Source organism: Neolamprologus brichardi, chromosome 16 (genome assembly GCF_056152115.1).
Source record: "Neolamprologus brichardi isolate AB-2024 chromosome 16, ASM5615211v1, whole genome shotgun sequence".
Lineage (NCBI taxonomy): Eukaryota > Metazoa > Chordata > Actinopteri > Cichliformes > Cichlidae > Neolamprologus > Neolamprologus brichardi.
In genome coordinates this window covers 35,222,202-35,242,688 of record NC_142119.1, presented here as the reverse complement: position 1 = coordinate 35,242,688, position 20,487 = coordinate 35,222,202, and the positions used below count along the sequence as shown (strand labels likewise).

The 20,487-nt window shown below is 41.7% G+C and overlaps 1 protein-coding gene across 2 annotated transcripts; it reads right to left on the bottom strand.

Annotated features, from left to right (window-relative positions):
• Positions 1–1,635: 1,635 nt before the first annotated feature.
• Positions 1,636–13,059, bottom strand: si:ch211-67e16.4 (uncharacterized). 2 transcript variants are annotated; one of them, XM_035914631.2, is made up of 10 exons: positions 12,808–13,059; positions 11,656–12,133; positions 11,437–11,586; positions 10,972–11,201; positions 9,723–9,854; positions 6,221–6,335; positions 5,761–5,948; positions 5,571–5,657; positions 2,940–3,015; positions 1,636–2,496 (listed from the first exon to the last, which is right to left on the bottom strand). In XM_035914631.2, exons 2-10 carry the CDS (start codon positions 12,092–12,094, stop codon positions 2,270–2,272), a joined length of 1,644 nt encoding a protein of 547 aa, XP_035770524.1. In that variant the 5' UTR covers positions 12,095–12,133; positions 12,808–13,059; the 3' UTR covers positions 1,636–2,269. The 2 variants fall into 2 exon arrangements, with proteins under 2 accessions (XP_035770524.1, XP_035770525.1); XM_035914632.2 differs by having other exon boundaries at positions 6,221–6,305.
• Positions 13,060–20,487: the final 7,428 nt, after the last annotated feature.

The following is a 20,487-nucleotide window of genomic DNA, read 5'->3' as shown; positions in this document are numbered from 1 at the left end:
GAAAACAAAATCTGTTTAACCAGAATAAATAAACGTGAGTCAATAACACGTCTGGATTTCATACCTTCATTTATCAGGCACATCATTCAGAGTACAAACACATTATCAGCACACACACCGTCCTTCAGATCATTACACAGAGCTGCTTTCTAAACCAGGTGATACTTACTTACACTTTTCCTCTGATTTATCTGATTTACATGTCTTTGAAGTCCTACCATTAACTAAAGCTTCAACACTGTTGACCATAATATATTATTACAGTGATAAGAGCATGCTTTGGGAATTAAAACACTGTCTGTAGTGGTTTGAATCATATCTAACGGACTCCAGTTTGTCCATATAAATAGGGAATCCTATACAGACTCCACAGGGTTCTGTTCAAGGACCAGTTCTGTTTAAGTTACATATATGCTTAACCTGGGCCGTATCATTAGAAGACATATTTTCACTATGCAAATGATACTCAGCTCTATCTGTTCATGAAGCCAGACAACACACAACAATTAGTTAAACTACAGGAATGTCTTAAAGTAATTAAACACGTGGATAACTTCCAATTTCCTGTTTCTAAATTCAGATAAAACAAGGTTATTGTCCTCTGTCCTAAATAGGATATTTAAAAGAAGAATGGGATTCAGCCTTCAGGCCCCTCTTCTGTGGAACCAGCTTCCAGTTTGGATTCAGGAGATGGACACCCTCTCTACTTTTAAGATTAGGCTTCAGACTTTCCGTTTAGATAAAGTACGTATTTAGGGTTGATCATGTGACCCTGAGTCCTCTTAGTTATGCTGCAATAGGCCTAAATGTCTTGATGCATTCTCAATCATCCAGGAAAATAAATCTCCAAAAGTTGATTCTGTTCATCTGGACGTAGCGTTTTCTGGGAGAAACGTTTCGTCATCATCAGGTGACGTCTTCAGTCTCAGCTGACTGCAGGTTTCAATCTTATAAACAGTACAGTTGCATAATGACCAGCCCAGCGTAAACCTGCAGTGATCCCGTACGTGTCAGGAGTATCGGACGCATTTTTTCGAAACACCTGGTCTCTGTGGCTTTTAAACCCGAAAACACACTGCGCCAAAAATTGGTCCACCCAAGGATCGGGTCCCCCGACACAAACAGAGTAACATAGTGTACGCTGTTAAGTGCAGGAGGATTGCCAGGATTTACACAAACAACCTCTGGCGAAGTGGATGGCACAACACAGAAGAGCCACCTCGTCAGGCCAGGACTCTGCAGTCTATTCACACCTACAGGCCAGTGGACACTCTTTCAATGATGAGGATGTAACATCCTGGACAGGGAGGAACGCTGGTTTGAGCGCGAAGTCAAGGAGGCCATTTACGTGAAAAGGGAAAGACCATCTCTGAATCGAGGAGGGGGCCTAAGGGTCCATCTTTCGCCATCTTACAATGTTGTGATTGTAGCTATTCCCCAACTCTCTGTGAATGGGACTCATGGCCATTGATCAGTGGTCTTTGATCAGTGGTCATGATAATTTGCATAATTAAGATTAAGGAACTGACCTCTCAGCCCATTGTTCCTTCAGTGGGCTGGTTTCAGTCATTATGCAAATGTCCTGTTTATAAGATTGAAACCTGCAGTCAGCTGAGACTGAAGACGTCACCTGATGATGATGAAACGTTTCTCCCAGAAAACGCTACGTCCAGATGAACAGAATCAACTTTTGGAGAATAGGCCTAAATGTTTCTTCTTCACTCACTTTTTGGCATTGATACGCCACTTTGCATTTAATCGTTACTTATTAATCTCTGGCTCTCTCCCACAGCATGTCCTTTGTCCCGTCTTCCTCTTTTCTTCCCAAACTGGTCGCAGCAGATGGCCTCCCACCCTGAGCCTCATTTCCTCCTATTAGAGTCTTGCTTAAAGGGATCATCCTACTGTTGAGGTTGTTGTACAGTATTTACCTTACACTATAAACACTGTTGTGATTCGGCAGTCTTGTATCAGTTGGCATGATCCAGTCTAGCTGCACGTTCAGTATTGATCTGCTAAAGTGAAGGTTTGTACATATAAACACAGAGATTTGATGAAAATAACAATAGTCCTTGTGAAGGGTATGGCAAATGTTTATTGTGTATTTAACTGTGTGATGGATGCTAGTTTAAGGATTTGGGGCTTTCTGATACTGACAGTACCGGATTACAACATTTAAGACAAAATGATCCATAGTGGCCGCCGCAAACCTTGGTTTCCTTACGTGTCGAGTAAAGATAAAGCTTTCTGTGAACGGAGCAGTGTTAGCTCACTGTAAGATCGTGTCTGTCAGAGAGAGTCTCTGTGGAGAGATGTTGCCACGGGGGTAGGAAAGTGACACAGCGTGCTCATGGGGAGCCATGTTGGGGCCTTTCAGAACCAGGGTGGAGGAGGATGCAGACATCCGTGGGATGCTATTCGATGTCGATATGTTGAGGAAGCCGCTGGACTGAGATGCTGCTGAGCTCTGCCTCTGCTGAGTGCTGGAGGTGGAAGCTGAAACACAACATAGAGCAGCTGATTGAAGTGACAAACGAAAAGTGTAGCAGCACCTGCAGAGTCTCACTGAGCTTTACTGCACTTATATACGGCTGGTTTAGAAAGTTCTCTGTGAACATCTTTTACAGTTTCCATCTGGCAAAGTAAAAGGAAGGGTTGACCATCCAGGCTCCAGTGTGCAGCACATCTGGAAAGTATTTAGAGATTCAACAGCTCCCATTTAGTCATACTGCCTTATTCCAAAATGGAGAAAAACTTCTCACAAGTCTATAAACGATACTTCAGATTTACTGTAATTCCTGCAAATTTATTTAAAATAAAAAGGAAAAATATAACATGAACATTAAATATTCACAGTTTGGAACTTGAGCTCCAAAGTGTGTTTCTGAGGAGCAGCAGGCAGTTTGAAAGTGTGAAAAGTCATCTGAGCCTCAACTTACCACAAGCTGGTCTGGGCTGCTGATGCTGACTGATGGGGAAGCCCGTCTGAGAAAGACCTTGAGTGTCTCCAAAGGCCTGAAAGGGAACAAAGCAGCAAAGCTGTGGCTGATTGGTAAGCAGCTTAATGATTCAACTTTAAACAGACAGACAGAGAGAATGGGAATTCAATTTTGCCAAAGAAGGTTTCTAACAGATCTACAACTACAGGTCTGAGAGGCTCTCTGAGGGTCACAGTTACAGAAGGAAAAACAATAACAATTAACTGCATGTCTTTGGACTGTGGACTCGAACTCAGGACCTTCTTGCTGTGAGGCTAATCACTGCACCACCGTGCTGCCCCACTGAACTTCTAATGTGAAGTACAAAGTGCCTGATTCTCCTTTTGCTTTCGACTGAGGAGAAACTTTAAAACTGGAGTTAACAGCAGAGGTGGAGGCCACTCCTGTTGGTCTCACGCTCCTATATTCGATTCTGTAAATCTCTGCCTTTAGAAAAGGTCATTTTTCTAAAAACAACAAGCATACATAAAATTTAACGTTGGTAAACCGAAAATGTCGGCGGTGTTTAAAAGAAGACAAATGTTTCCATGACCTGGAAATAAAACGATGCCAATGGAGCAGCAGCTGAACGAGAATATTTTCACTCTGACCAGCAGATATTTTGCACAATTCAGACCCATTAATAACTGAAATAAGCCCAAAACTTGCACTAAAAATATCATAGATATACATATAAATAATAAAATAAACAATAGATATAATATATATCTTCTCATCATTTTAAATTTGATTTGTGTGTGGAAGCAGTTACAGGTGAAAATAAGTAGATTTATATCTGATACCAGTTTAATAGCGTTAGATTATGAAAATAGTCTTTGGTCTTAAATGATTTTGACTGTGTGGAGCTAAATGGCATTGGAGTGTGTCCCAGCTACCACAGGGTGAGAGTATTAACAAAAACATTAAAAAATAAAATACTCTAAAAGCACAAAACAGGAAAAAAAAGCTGAACAATTTTTAATAAAATGTGAAATGACTTTTTTTAGGCAAAGATTTTAGTATCAGAATAATGTGATGGGAACAGGGCAAGAGTCTGTGAGGCAGGCAGAGACACAATCAAGAACAAATCTATGCAGATCAAACAGATGATCAAATCAAACAGCTGGCTACGTTTCCTTGGCACTCCTGTTAAGGCAGATAACTGATAAAATGATGATAATCTCCAAAACATGAACGGACGGGTCGTCAGATATGGACTTGAGTTTGTGTTGCTGAATGTCTCTGTGCCATCTTTGTTGTCCGTTGAAAAACAATGCAATAGAAACAGAAAACACTCCCTTTGAATCCAGAGCAGGTTGTTTTCCCACCGGTACAGCCCTCACATTCGCACTTACACTACTTCATGTTAGCAGCTCCAGTATGACGGATCAAAGATGAAATTGGGCTGAAAGGTCTGTTGCTTTATTACGTGTTCAGGTTGTGTAACACATTTTTAAAAGGCAACTAAGTAATGAAACTAATTACTTTTGAAAATAAGTAATCAGTAAAGTACAGGATTACTTTCTTGGAGAAGTAATCAGTAATTAGTAACTAATTACTTACTAACTTGTTTTTCTTCTCTCACCCCAACCAATCACAGCAGATGGCCCCGCCCCTCCCTGAGCCTGGTTCTGCTGGAGGTTTCTTCCTGTTAAAAGGGAGTTTTTCCTTCCCACTGTCACCAAAGTGCTGCTCATAGGGGGTCATATGATTGTTGGGTTTTTCTCTGTATCTATGAAGCGCCTTGAGGCGACTTTTGTTGTGATTTGGCGCTATATAAATAACATTGAATTGAATTGAATTAACTTGAGCAACACTGGATATCACAGACACTAACACTCATCACTGTCAGTGATCACGCAGCGGTGTGTCGCTGACACAGATAACAGTCACACGACCAACTCAAGATTTAATACATGGAAACATATTTAGAAAAATGATGACCTGCCAGAAATGTCACCGTATGTTCGATGGCAGGGTCTCAAACACCGGTCCTCAAGGGCCGCTGTCCTGAAACTTTTCTCTATAGCACTTGGCTGCATGCTGAGGTGGCGACCCCTAACCCTACTCAAGTAAGTTTAAGTAAGTGTTTGGAAAAATGTACTTCCAAAAGCACTTTATTGCACCAAGTTCATTCACACATGAGCTGCTGAGCTGCCACCTCAGCATGCAGTCAAGTTCTATAGTCTTGCTAATGACCTACTAATTGTATTCAGGTGTAGAAAGTTGCAGGAGTCCGAGACCTCTGCTTACACTGAATAGTTGTGAACAGTCCACACCCACTGAGGTAAACAAAACTCTGGCAGCTACCAGAGAAATGCCTCCCAAAGCCTTCAAGGTAACTTTGGGTAAAAATGAAAAATCTTGTGAAATTTCTTTTTGATTGTCATATACACGTTTTCAATTCTTGATTTATTGCCAAGTGTTGATATTACTGAAATACGTCAAAAATGTTTTTATTCACCAAATTCTCCATGTAAATGTTTTTAATCAATTTCCACTTTAAGCCCTGAGAGATGGAGATCTCGTTCATGAGAAAGAAACAGACCATTTCCAAAAGAAATGTCTGAGTGCTGTGGTGGAATCACCGACCTGCATCTGGTTAAGGCAGGCCTGGAGTTTCCGCTTTGCCCTCCACCTGGCTACCCTCAGTCTGGTCTTCTCTCGACGCTCCCGCACCTTCAACACAAAATCACCTTTATTCTTCAGGTTTATAAATGAGGCACTTTTTAACGTAAAGATGCAGAAACCTTCTGCCCTCAACAATTTGAGGTGGACTCACCAGATCTGCCAGCAGCGGTTGAGGTAACGATTTCTCCAGTTCTCTGCGCTTTGTCATGTTTCGGCGACGAAGCTCACTCCTCCGCATTTTGTATTCTTCGTAAAGACTAAGGTCTTTAGCCCAGGGTCGCTCGGCTTGGCGAGGTGGGACGCCAGGTGGCAAGATGGCAGCTGACTGAGGTGCTGAATCTGAGAGTGCACACACAGAAAGTGCCCAGTTGTGAGGCTATATTAAGCCACGTCACAGCGATAAACCTCCTTCATCACTTTGTTCTCGAGCTATAGCAACCAAAAACTCAACATCGCCTGGAAACCCAGCAGGGTGACAATGCCATCCCGACAGCCTTTTACAGCTGAGGGATAAAAGGTTTTAGGACAAGTCCCAGAACTTTTTTATCATATCTAGTAAAATCAGACTAGAAGCATACAGACATGATCGACAGTTATTCACATCAACTCACGGGTGCTTCGTCCAGCTGAGCTGAAGGCTGTAGTGTTTCTTTGGCTTCCTGGAGCGCTTGGGCACTCTGTCACTGACGGCTGAGGCTGAACACAGAGATGAAAGCATTCGATAGTCTGCAATAACAGGATTCCACGAGAGTTTTCCAAAATGTCCTTCAGTCTGTTGTTGAGCTTACAAACATTAGTTCAGTCCAATGACATGCACGTGCGGTTAACTGGTGATGCTAAAGTGGCTGTAGCTGTGGATATGACATAAAGTAACACTGGCACGTGCCTGAGTAAAAGTGTTTTGTAGTGTAAACTGCTTTAAATGGTCAGAAACACAAAAAGAAGTACAGTGCAGTACTGTTTGTCACAGTAAAATGTTTCAGATCATCAAACAAATGTAAATATTAGACAAAAATATCAGAACTAAACACAAAATGCAGTTTCTCAGGCTGCGTCCACACGTACACGGGTATTTTTGAAAACGGAGATTTTCCGTTTTCGTTTTAAAAAATAATCCCGTCCACACGTAAACACAGAAATGAAGGAAAACGCTGCTAGGAACATGCCAAAGCAACAGGTGGCGCTATATTCCTAACCGTGCAGAAATGTTGGCCAATCAGAAGTCTAGAAGCCTCGGTGGGAAAACGTAAACAAAGCTGGGGCATAGAAGCAGAACCGAGTCGTATGTGTGGAGGGACAGTAACTGTGTGTGTGTATGTAAGCATTTAAACACTGCAGAGAGAACAAGTAACAGTATTGTAGAAATTCATTTCACTGAAACAATAACGTGGCGCACAGTGTGACGTCAAAAAAGGCGCACACCTTTGATGCTGCGTTTTCTGCGTTTTCCTCGTCCACACGTAAACGCAAAAACTGAGTTTTCAAAAATATCCACCCTGGCCGGAGTTTTTAAAACTCTCCGTTTTCAGTGACCGAAAACGTTGCTTACGTGTGGACGAAAGGTGCAAACACATAGAAAAATCTGCGTTTTCAAAAATACCCGGGTACGTGTGGACGTAGCCTGAATGAAGGGGAAAAATCCAAACCTACATGATCCTGTGTGAAAAACTTACTGCCCCTAAACATAATAATTAGTTGGACGGCTCTTAGCAATCAAACATTTGCAATAACTGGCAAAGAGGTTTTTTACAGCGCTGTGGAGGAATCTTGGCCCGCTAGTTTTTGCAGATTGTTTGTGATTCAGTCACGTAGCAGTGAACAGCCTCATGTCACAGCACCTCAGTCAGATTCAGGTCAGGACCAGGCTCCTCCAACGTCTTTATTTTGTTTTTCTTAAGGCAGCAAAACAGCCAGAGACCACCACCACAGGTTGCTGTTGGTGTGATGTTTCTTTCTGTGCTGAGCCACGTGTAATGCGACTCAAACTGAACAAAAAGTTCAGCTTTTGTCTCGTCAGTCCACAGAGTATTCCGGGGCATCATCGAGATGTTTTCTGACAAATGTGAGAGGAGCTTTTTTGTGTAGCAGAGGCTTTTTCCTTCACCTCTCCCATGTGGGCCATTTTTGCCCAGTCTCCTTATTGTTGAATCATGAACTCTGACCTTAACTGAGACACGTAAAGCCTGCGGTTCATTAATGTTTGGTAGGCCGGCCACACTCCTGGGAAGCTTCACCACATTTGTGTTTAATGGCTCCCAGTGTGGTTCAACAATGCATTTGTAACCTTTTCAGACGTCAGTGACTTTGTTTCTCAGGTGTTTCTTTAGATCTCAGCATGATGTGTTGCTTTTGAGACGAAGCATGTAGAGTCAGGAAGGGGCCAAACAGTTTTTAACCCTCTGGGGTCGACGGACGCGCCGGCGCGTCAAAATCACATGACCAATTTAATACGACACAGCTACAAGATGCAGCACGTCAGAGTCACCATTTCAACTTGGGTCGAAAGTGCGGACTTCAAACTTTATACCAGTTTTTGAATTGTGTCGATGGGCCACGTAAAACCAGAGTTATGATAAAAAATACACGCGATGTTTTTTTCTGAACAAAACAGTGGCGGTAAAAATGGCGTTTTCTACAAACAGCGCTAGCAAACACTCTCCGCTTGCGAGTGAGAAAAGAAAAAGAAAAAACACCCCTTCCCTATTGGTGTTAGAGTTTAACATGTCAGCCAATCAAAAAAATGATAAGGCAACATGTGACATTTGGTTGTTTAGGGAGAAGGGGAAGTTTTTAGGAGTGACACCCGCGACGGAAAGCGGGCGAGCAAAAGACAGAGAGAGAGCGAGTTTTCATATGTGAGACATTAGTGACGTTTAGCGTGTTTGGAGGCTGTAGTTAGTGTGTTGTGTAGTTATTGTCTTGTATTGTGTGTCAGTCAGACTGCTGAATTTCATATTTGCTCTAAAAAAGCCGTCAAAGGCAGATTCCAGTGTAAACGCTGTTCCCACATGGAAAACTGGACTGAAGCACCTCCTGCTGTCAGACCTGCAGGTTTAGGCCTGTGCTGTTCTCCTCTGTCTTATACTGAACACAAACTGCATTTTTTGGACTGGCACAAGTAATTTGTGTGCCGTCTTATTTGATGCAGCACAGCTGATTGTTCTGTAAATAGATGGTTATATAAAAAACGCCTGAGGCCTTGGCTGCATTTTTAGGTAAATAGTACCATATAACTTTGTTGTTTGCAAAACTTGTGCATAATTTTTAGAAATGTACAATTTCTATTTGCATTTCAAGTTATGAAAATGATTCGTTAAACATGTTTGTGGGTTTTACAGTAAAAAATATAACTTTTTTCTACTCGGATTTTGAATTTTTTGTCTGAATTTAGATCAACTGTGCTAATATAGCATACCAAAATGAAAAAATAACTCAAATTTCAGATATTTGAGGTTGTGCTGAAAATAATGATACCAAACAAGGCAAGAAAAACATATTTTAAAGGTGAAATACAGAGGTAAAATCAAAAGTAGTCAAAAACGGCCAATTATACCCTGGACCCCAGAGGGTTAACACCACTTCATATAAATGCCAGTGCACTCGCTCAATGTTTGGTCTCCTTATCTGTTTTCTTTGACCATCTTTCAACGTCATGAATTCCAGCAAAGCTGTGAACGAGCGTTTACTAAGAATCCTTTAAAAGACCTGGAGCGCTCAGACAATCCAGCTTATAGAAGACTTCCTCACAGCGTGATGTCAGATAGAGATGATCTTTCCCCCAAGAAAATGTCCCATGTTTTCTGTCTTTGTCTCTGCTTCATGCAAGCTTTTAAATAAGGACATCCTAGTTAAAATAAATCTTTAAAGTTAGAACAGCTTTAAGGTTGAATAAAGTGGCTGTCACTTTGAGATTAGCAGCTGTTTATCAATATATTCTCTTTGGCCTTTTACGGAGTTCGACAGTAGATGGAGAAAAGGAAGAACCACTTGTTAAACCTTTAAAACAAATAGAGAATTGACCACGATGGGACATGTACTCCCCGAGTGCCCTACAGCTCTTAGATTAAATAAAAGTTACAGTGAACACAAATGTAACTTATGTTGTAACCTCACCTCTGACTCTGGCTGATGACCCTGCTGTCCGTGGCAGTCGAGCAGCAGGGTGGCCATCACCTCTTGCTCTTCCTCTGGCTCCTCTTTTATATAGATCACCTCCTTCTCCTTTTCCTGTGCCTCCTGCTTCACCTAGTTTGAAACAGGAGACAAACTGGAATTTACAAGTGCATTAGCTTGGGAATTGAAAATAAAAGAGCCTGTACTTTATTAAAATACCTACGTAAGGCTTAATAAAACTGAACTGAAAAGAAAGTCTAAATATTTCTGTGTTAGAATGTAAAAATACAGTTTTAGGAACTGTATTCATTTCTGTAGCGCATTGTCTTATAGATATAAACCTTGCCAGCAGGATGAGATCGAGCCCTGAGGCAAATGTTTTGACTCTGTGCTATTACACTTTTCTGCTTCCTGACAAGCTTCAGTGTAGGGCTGTGCGATATGACCAAAATCTCATATCCTGATATAAGACATCTATCGTCCCGATAACAATATAAATCACAAAAATGTAACATTTTCTGTAACTTCTGTGAATCTCGGGCAGCTCGACTTGTGAAGTGTTTCAGCTGCGCGTCGTGTAGCTGGAGTCGAGTGTTTTAACCGATGCATGAAACGATACATTTTTAGACATAAGTTGTAACGGCGCCGTTTTCTTTGTGAGTATTTATTACACGGCGTGCTGCGGGGAAAAGCCTGTTCGAACGTTTGAGTCTAAGGTTTATTTTCTAGCACCTGGCGTCTTTTTTACTTCTCATCCGTAAATAATCTGCTCTTTCACGTGATTCAGTTTATTTTGAAAAGTCTCAACAGGATCTTGAGCTTTATTGTGAAAGGTTTATGTGGAACATAAACAAGTGGACACGCCGTGGTTTTACCGTCGTTGTTGCTAATGACAACGCATAAAAACAGGCGCTTGTCTGTCAGTAGTGTGGTTATATTAAATATAAGAGAAAGAGAGAACTTTAAGAAATTAATAATAACTACAGTGACATCAAAACATGAAAACATATTGCCATAAACAGTTTATTTTGCGACACCACGAAACAAACGACAGCGTAAAATGAAACGACAGACGTTTTTATATCGTCATCCGATATATATCGTTATATCGAACAGCCCTGCTTCAGTGACTCCTGACAATATATCCCTGGTTTCCTTGTTACCTACCAGGATTTCCTTTAATACTCCAAAAACAAGTTTTAAAAAACAAAACAAAACATTGTGATATATCAAATGAATGAGTTGTTACCTCTGGAACAGAGAAGAGCAGCGCGGAGCTAGCTGCATAGGTGGCGCCATCTGGAGACAGAGAGGGATCCCCTGACTGCTGCCCATCATCTAAATTCGGAGCCGGGGCAGGAGACGAGGCTATGGCACTATCCATGCCCTCTGTATTAGAGTGCAGAATGGCCCATTCACACTCATCCACCTCTTCAACTTTCTTACACTGAACTGGGTCTGAGCTAGGACAGAACAACACTGTAGAAACAACACATCAGTGTAAGGCTACATTGTGTCACAACATGCCAATCCTACATTAAGCTCATTGCCTAAGGGTTTGCTACTCTCCTGAGTAGCAACACCCGCCTTGAGTAAACTGCTGTTGTGATGCAGTGCTATATAAAGTAATAGTAAAACTATGGTAATGTTCATCTAAAGATTTAATGATGTTCTCAGTGATGAGAGAGAAAACATGTAGGCACGCACTGTGTACCTGTACTGCTGTCCAGAGATTCTCCAGCCACATTCAAAGTGAGTGAAGCAGGAAGCAGCAGGTCAGATGAGTCAGCGTGGGCCACGTTTGAAGGGCAGGACACTCTGACTTTTTGCCTGTTCATGCTGTTTGGTGAGGTGCATTCTGGGACTAGAAACATAAGAAAGAGTACAGTCAGCACAAGAGCAACCAGGACTCAAGCATTTCATCGGTACGTACTGTTGCTGTTCCTCATCAACACTCCCTCAGCAGTCCTGGTCTGAACTGAGAACGATGACAGGGTCTTCGTTGGGGAAACGCCAGATCTGCTTCTCTGTGTTCGTGTTAGAGTTGGTGGCTGAATCCAGACCAGGGTAGAAGCAGAGGCTCTCTGCTGCAGCTCCTCCTCCACTCCTTGCCTGTAGTACTTTAGCTTCAGCTCCGTGTAACGCAGCTTGGCCCGAATGTTGTCATTCTCCTTCTCTTTTTGAGCCTTCTCACTCTGCAGCGTCATCATGTCCCTCTTCATCTGCACCAATTGAGCCTTTAACTCCTCAAATTTGACTCCGACCACTTTAAGCATCTCGGCCAGCACCGTCTCGACCGCTACATTCACTGCTCGCTCGACTACGGTCCCCATCTGGCCTCGAATGAGTGATACAGCAATGCTGACATCCATTGAGAATGAGAAACTGCAGGAGATGGTCCTGCGTTTTACCTGCGTGCACAGAAGCAGTTTAAACACGTATATTACATTACGTTACAATAGTCACGTCCACATTTACACAAACGTTTTCACAGATAATTTAGCTCAGGTGACAGTACACCTTACTTTGAAATAATACTGTTAACACTCATAAAAGCCCTTTGAATGCAAGAATGCAAGAGTCAATAAGACCCTGAACTCAAAGCTGGGTAATTACAGACACGAGAAGCATGGACAAAACAAACAAACAAACAAACACCACTTCATCTGACCATAAGACATAAATGCAAAAGGACGTGCTGGATGTCTCAACCATGGACCAACTTGTTTAGTTTCAGAGACTTTATGTCGACATATACCAGTGACTGTAGCATTAAAGACTACAAGAGAACGACGTTGTACTTTACAGCAACTTTAATAAGGTGACTATGAATGGGTTCGAAAGAAAACTGAACATTTGTACACTGTCTAAGTCTTAATTGCGTTTTATTGACATAGACGCCACACTGTGTATGGGAAACAACATCGAAAACAGTTGACACACAACTTGACAGATTCTGGTAACATTAATCGCCGCTATAAAGACTATTTCTCTGTATCCGAGGCTCCTTTCATTGATAAAAGCGCTGTGCTGAATTAATTCTATTTAACGCCCAAATCAGATGGGAGACAAACACGCCACTTACCGTTTACTCTCGCTATTAGCCCGATTAGATGACCGTTCAGTTAGCTTAGCTGCTATCAGAACTTATACGAGTAGACAGCTAACTAGCTTAGGTTAACGTTAGATTTCTTCAACGGCTGTTAATGCTAACTTCCAGTTAAAGCTTAACAGTCAAACAGTGTCACAGAAGAAGGTTAAACTTGTAAGACCTGTCAACCTCTGAACATTTTTTATGTGTAGCATAATGTTAGCAACAGAAGCGGATGCACTTTTGTTTCTGGCAAGTAGCATTATCGCCACCTAGTGGTGTGGAGTGTGAATGCCAATAGTGGTATTTGGAGCATTCAAAAATTAAAACAGTCAAACGCAAACAATTGAGTCCAAGATGCTGCAATATATATATATATATATATATATATATATATATATATATATATATATATATATATATATATATTGCTTAACAGTGAAGGTATGGGTTTTATTACATACTTGATATCTATATATTATTTTCTAAAATCCAGTCTTTGTAAAAGGACTAATCAGCTGTTGGGTTTCCAGTTGTCCGTGTATATGTCCACAACGGAGCCTAATCAAAGCACATAAAACACTCTGACGACAGACTTTTCCAGCTTTCCTGCAGAGCTTTATCTGCAGTGGATTGCTCATTTTATTCCTATATCTGTTAATCTTTTTACTGGGAACAAGGCGACCCAGTTCATTTACTGTATTATTGTGGGGTCTTTATCTCAGAACATAAAGCGCCTAGAGGCAAATTGAATTGAATTAAATTAAGATCAGCAGCATACTTTTGAGACTGAGAGTTGTTAAATATGTGAAAATGAACCAGCTCTGTAATGTGTTTGACATCATCATACAGGTCACCAAAACTAGTTACAGCATGAGTGCAAAAACTGAAAAAGATGTTGACATTATTTCTAAGTGAACCAGAGGTCTAGTGCTTATAAAGCAAGAACTACAGATCTTATTATTGCAGTAAGGGAATGAAATTTATCTGGCTTTATTTGAAAACAAAAAAAACGACTTTGGTTACTAAATAGTTCTAAACAAACACACACACTATGTGTTTGCCAATTGCACAGAGTCTGTTTCTTAAGGAAAAAAGAAACACTTTTAAGCTATTTATGTTCATGCAGTCTACATGTCTACAAGTTCTGACTCATTTGTTGCAGGGTGAACTCGTCACAGTGTTATGTATCACTTAAGTATCACTTCTCTGTTCCAGATGTCAGCATCATACACTCTGGGATTGAATTAGTTAGGTCTGAAGTCACTTAGTTCTATGACATAAAGAACAATTTTCTGTCAAGATTTTTTTATAAATACTTGATAAAGAGATAGTAGAAAATACTTCTTAACAAAAAAATTCTCTTGTTAGAAAGTCTAACAAAAAGATACAGACAACACTGAAGAGTTACTGTAAGTGTAACATAGTTTAAAAAGGTTCAAGTTAATCCCGCTAAATGGGACAATAGCACCACCTACTGTCACAAATGTCACCCTACATTGACTAAGAAGGGCAAAGAATTGTGGGAGGATTCACGCTGGTTGTCCACGAAAATTAACCATTCTATGTTGTTGCCCTTCATCTTAATAATTATAAAAGGGGTTGTTGCTACAAAAGAAATTTAAAAACTGGATTATAGATGGCAGACAGTTGGTGTCATAAGCCCCGCCCTCTGTACAAAGATGGTCGCTCACAGTGGACATAGATGCTTCTTTCACTCCTCTTTCAAACCATCTGTCCTCTCTGTCCAAAATGTGAACACTGGCGTCCTCGAAAGAGTGACCTTTGACCTTTAGATGCAGATGGACAGCTGAGTCTTGTCCTGTGGAGGTGGCTCTTCTATGTTGTGCCATGCGCTTGTGAAGTGGCTGTTTGGTCTCTCCAATAAAATATAGGCAAAAAAATCATAGGTAAGTCTTGAGGACTAAGGGACATGGTTAACTGTCAACAGGGGATTAAAAATATTAATGAAAAATGAATACATGATATTAGCAAAACAGCTGGTTGAACTTTGCACATTTGGTCAGATTTTAAAGAGAAGTGGTGGTGGTTGAGCCTGCAACTGATCCACATGCATTTATTTAAAAATTGGATTTGACATTCCTCTACATCATCAATGCTTTCTGTGTCAAAGGTGTTATTGAAAACTCTTCCACACTGCAGGAGAAAACTTATCTGTTATGATGACACAGGCATGTCTGTTTTGCCCTGTTTCCACATAGAGTGCGTCTCCTAACTGATTAGTTAAAAGGGATGATCTGATATCGTCGTGTTGGTGTTGTTCCCAGATCATCATGAAAATGTTGTTCCAGGTTCAACATTGCAAGTGACCAATCACATTATTGTGACGTTATTCTTTTGCGCACCAACCCATTCATGCATTTATGAAATTCCAATGTTGCAAGGACAATATCAATTCTGCTTAGCGTTTATTAAAGGGTCAGGGTTAGGGTCTGTTGATCGGCGGACAAAGGCGGTTTCTCGCAGCTTAAGTACAGTTTTTTGTTTTACGCCGGTTTTTCCCGAAGTCGCAAAAGTATGACATCACAACATTCTGATTGGTCACTTGCAATGTTGATCCTGGAACAACCTTTAGTATGATGATCTGGGAACAACACCAACACGAGGATATCAGATCGTGCAGTTAAAAGCACAACCAGTGTTAGCTTATCCAGCTAATCTCTCATCAAACGAGTGGAGGTTTATCCACATTCCATAGGCTGGAAGCTTTATGACAGAACACTGTTTGATATGAAGAGAGAGATCACTTTCACTTTGATACAGTTTAAATTAGATATGGAAAGTAGACACCTATTAACGCTAATTTACACCATGGAGCCCCACTGTAAAACAAAACTGTCATAGATTTAACAGTTATGAAGCTGGATTTAACTTTGTTCCAGTACAGAATGTAGAACTCTCTAGACTGGCTGGTTGGTGGTTGCAGTTAATAGACTTACATTAGTCTATGTTAGCCAGCTAGTGACAGAACTAGTAACTCAGTGAATATGGGAACTAAAACTAAAGAGCAGAACATTTTAAAATACCTTAAATGATACCATGAAAGATCAAATGGCAACCTGTGATGAACCTAAAAGCTTGGAGGAAATTATAACTTTGGCCATTTTGGCCAATACACAGGGAATGACACTACAAGTCCCGACCAACTTCCAGTTATAGCCCCATGTTTTTTACAGTTCCCCAGCTGCTGACACTGAAGACCCAAAGCAGTTGGGGAGAGCTAACTTAAAATCAGAGGAACTGATTATATTTGCGTATATTGTGGTTAGCCAAGGCATTTTATCACCACCAGCCTGTTGCATCCCAATGATTAAAGATGGGGAAACTGGCAGGCAGGGTCAAAACTTCCTCACATTCAACGTTCTGTCAACATAGGGCATGATGATTTGAGGCCTGAACAAAACTGTCTGGCCAAACAACTAATTCCCCAGCTTAGAACCTCTGGATTTACCCATGGTTGTCACAGCACATAATGGTCAATATTTTACCACGAGAACTCACCAGACAGTGCCAGCTCAGCTGATTCCTTCACCTAACCACTATAAAGTGATCAGATTCTTTGTGTTCCTATCTACCCACAATCCCAATTTTCTGTGGCTCTCATGGTTAGAAAAATCCTCACATAAACTGAGCAAAAAGGCACAATTACAGATGGAGTCACTTCTGTTTCTCACATTGTGCACAGCCTACCTCGCCACCTACTCCGTGTGCTGTTGAGCCACATGTCATGTAACTCAGACACTTACCCCTGAATAACAGGTTAATTCCTGAAAATAGAAACCTAAATGTGTTAAACGATTTCTTCTTTGGCTCTCGGAGGAGGCGGACGCACTTTTTCTCCTCTCCCTTATCTTCCCTGCTTATGTCCTTGTCTAGTCTCGTGGTTTTTTTTGTATTTTCCCTGGAACACTCTCTCACAGTCTGTTCTTTAAAACCTAAAAGAGGAATTATGGATTGGATCAACTGGTCCCTAAATGCAATTGACACCCCTTTCTCAACGAGAAGTTTGGGCTCGGGTGAGCCTGAGTGCTGAAGATATCTACCTATTCTGAACCATGGTAACAGGGTTCTTGCTGATCGGAGCTGGCTTGGCCATGACTTATCGAAGAATTAAGAAAGCGGAACCAGCTGTTCAAACCCCCACAAGGCTGCCCGCTGGGATTGGAACGATGGGAGAGGCGTGAGTTTCTCAAAATGGGCTCATTGAGTCAGCACGGATAAGATCTTGGAGAGGCTACGGCTGCTGTGAATACTCAGAATAAGATCTCTGACTGCAGACTGGATACATCTCAGAAGGGCTAGCTCGGAATAACATCTCTAGGCGCAAATTGGATGACATCTCGGGGAGGCACACTTTCGTGAGTTCTCAGAAATCGGCTCCTTGAGCACAAGAAATGACAACATCACAGAACGCAAGTATGGCGAAGCTCGCGGCTCTCCAACGGGAGATTGAGAGACCAGTGTTGGACTGTAGAACTGCTTTGAAATTCATATGAGCTGTTCGCACTAAAGTAAAAAAATAACATCACTTCATGCGGATACCCTCTCGGCGCCAGCTACAAGGCCGGAGCTGAACAAAACACCCTGATAACGACTGTGTTTAGTCTGTTCCTTCTCGTTCCATGCAAGGCCACCTGGGTTGGCTGGACGACTGTTTACTTAGCCTGGCAGGGCGAAGGACACTGTCTCAGCTGAACTCTGGGCACGCACACACATACATATACTGATACTGATAAGCACTCACCAACGCATCACCCTCCCTACCCCGGATCCAACGCCACCTCTAACGCTTACCTCCCCTCTGATGTGGACATCAGGTCAGCTGGAGGCGCAGTCGAAGATTGCAGCGGTCCCAGATCAGATGTACACACTGGAACTCTTTCCCATGTTGCTGTCTGTGTTTATTGTGCTATGGTGTGTTGATATCTGTGCATTCCTGTATTATTCTTTTGTGTTACACATTTCAATGTTTTTTTCCTCGCTACCTAGCCTGACCTGTCTCCCCAATGTGATGTTTGTATTGTATGTACGGTCGGCAAGGTCTGTCATCTCGGTTGTGGGCAAAAGACCTGCAACTGACAAATAAAGGCTATCTCATCTCATCTCATGTGTTTTAATGTGACGAATAACCACAGCAGAAACATACTGTAGTGCTGATAATCATGCTTTATTAAAGAAATAACTGGAGGAAAGACTCAAGGAGGGTGCGAAAATAGTCAAAACTCAACTCAAACTTCAATCAAACCCTTAAACTGCAGGGCGACATGTGGGACTTGTTGTTGAATGCAGCAGTAGGTGGTTTCATACATCTGCTTTGCCGCACCCACCTTGACTGACAGGTGAACTTCTAAAAACTAGCACACAAACACACTGCATACCTCCGAGAGACAGCTCTGTTTCTGCAAATAAGCACAAGACGGACTCTTATTCAAAGTGATTGGCCAGGTTGGTGGTACAAGTGAAAAGTCTCATCAGTGGTTGTTTGCCAGATGCAGAGCACAAAATATAAAAGAAACACTTGTGCTCAGGGAGTGCAGGCCGCTCGCACTCTGAGCACGTCAGTGAAATAGCAGTACGACAGAATCAGTCAGAGTGCGAGGTCCAGTCATCCTGCTTACATGAGGGTAAATGCAAACAGCATTCAGGATCTCACACTGCTTTCACAATGCTAATGCACTGCTCTCTAAAGCAGTGTATTCATAGTTTTGTCTCTGATTGAGTTAACATCAACAGGGAGCCTCTCTACCTGTTGAGGCAATCTTAAGACTTCAACTTATCGTTGAGGCACAAAGTTTAGTTTCTTCGTTTAACAGAGTATTCGTTCCTGTTGGAACTTTCTCCTGTTAAACCATATACAGTTTCATTTTGTTTTAGTTAATATTATTGTCATAAATAACAATGCATACACTTCCCATAACCGGTAACTTCGGCTATATACATTATGTACATGTCACAGAATAATGGATCAAAAATCCTAAGTCACAGTTATCCAATATGGTACATTTTATAACACCTTTAGACTTTAGTCTAGTTTGGCAAAAATTAATGTCAAGATAGGTACAAAAATAGTTCATATTTACAAGAACAGAAATCCAGATCTTTATCAAGTAGATTCTTTTGCTTGATTAAATAAAAACGCTTGAGAAAAGGAAAAAGGGGAAGTTTTGAAGAGTTGTTTTTTTTTTCCTTACACCGATCGAATACTAATGTGAACAGTTGCTGTATCAGATCCCAGCTCATTTGACAGTTTGAGGGTGTAGCTTCCAGCATCCTCCTCCTTCACCCCGGTGATAATGAGCGTGGTCAAGTCCTCAGTGGTCTCAATATGGAAGCGTCCGGCAGCGGTCAACTCAATCGTTTTGCCGTCGTGCGACCACTCAATGTGTCTGGCATCACCAGAGAAGGCACAGGCGACTGTCAGGACTTTGCCTGGCTCAATGCTGATGTCCTCTGGCAGAGCTTCAATCCTTGGAGCAGAACCTGAAACCCATGGTATATGCACAGAACAAGAACCTTTTTTCATTTAGAGTAAGGCAGGCACACAATTTCACAACAGACACTCCAAAAGTTGATTCTGTTCATCTGGACGTAGTGTTTTCTGGGAGAACCGTTTCGTCATCATCCAGGTGACGTCTTCAGTCTCAGCTGACTGCAGGTTTCAATTTTATAAACAGGACATTTGCATAATGACTGAAACCAGCCCACGGAAGGAACAATGGACTGTGAGGTCAGTTCCTTAATCATAATTGTGCAAATTCTCATGACCATTGATCAACAACCACTGACCAAAACCCACTGATCAATGGCCATGAGTACCATTCAGAGAGTTGGGGAATGGCTGCAATCACAGCATTGTAAGATGGCGAAAGATGTACCCTTAGGCCCCCTCCTCGATTCAGAGATGGTCTTTCCCTTTTTACGTAAATGGCCTCCTTAACTCCGCCCTCAAACCAGCGTTCTTCCCTGTCCAGGATGTTACATCCTCATCCTTGAAAGGTTTCAGTTATTATGCAAATGTGCTGTTTATAAGATTGGGGAAACCTGCAGTCAGCTGAGACTGAAGACGTCACCTGATGATGACGAAACGTTTCTCCCAGAAAACGCTACGTCCAGATGAACAGAATCAACTTTTGGAGATTTATTTTCCTGGATGATTGAGAATGCATCAAGACGTTTACAACAGACACAAACAAAAAAATGTTATGACAAAAAAGCATGTTTTGCTAATTGAGCTTAATTCAGCATCTTTATGAGGTTTCATTTCAAAAGAAGGATAATTGTGTTGCTGGTGGATGCGAGGAAGCTAAGTACAGTTTTACAGATTACCAAGAGTCTTATGATCTTACCAAGAGCTCTAAGGGATCCCTCCATGTGGGAGGCCATCTCCATGAGGCTACTGGAGCTCATGGCATATGTCTCAGATGACACGGAGGACATGCTGGACATGGACATGGTCTCAAACTTCATTTCAGCTGCCATGCTGCTGAAGGAGCGGGAATCCGACATGGATGACATCACTGCCTGCTGGGAAGTAGAAGAAAAGGCAGACGACTCCTCCATTGTATGGATTTCTTTCTTCATCATCACCGATGAACTCAAGGATGACGATGACTCCTTTTGACTCATCAATACTGATCCTGGCAGAAGTAACGA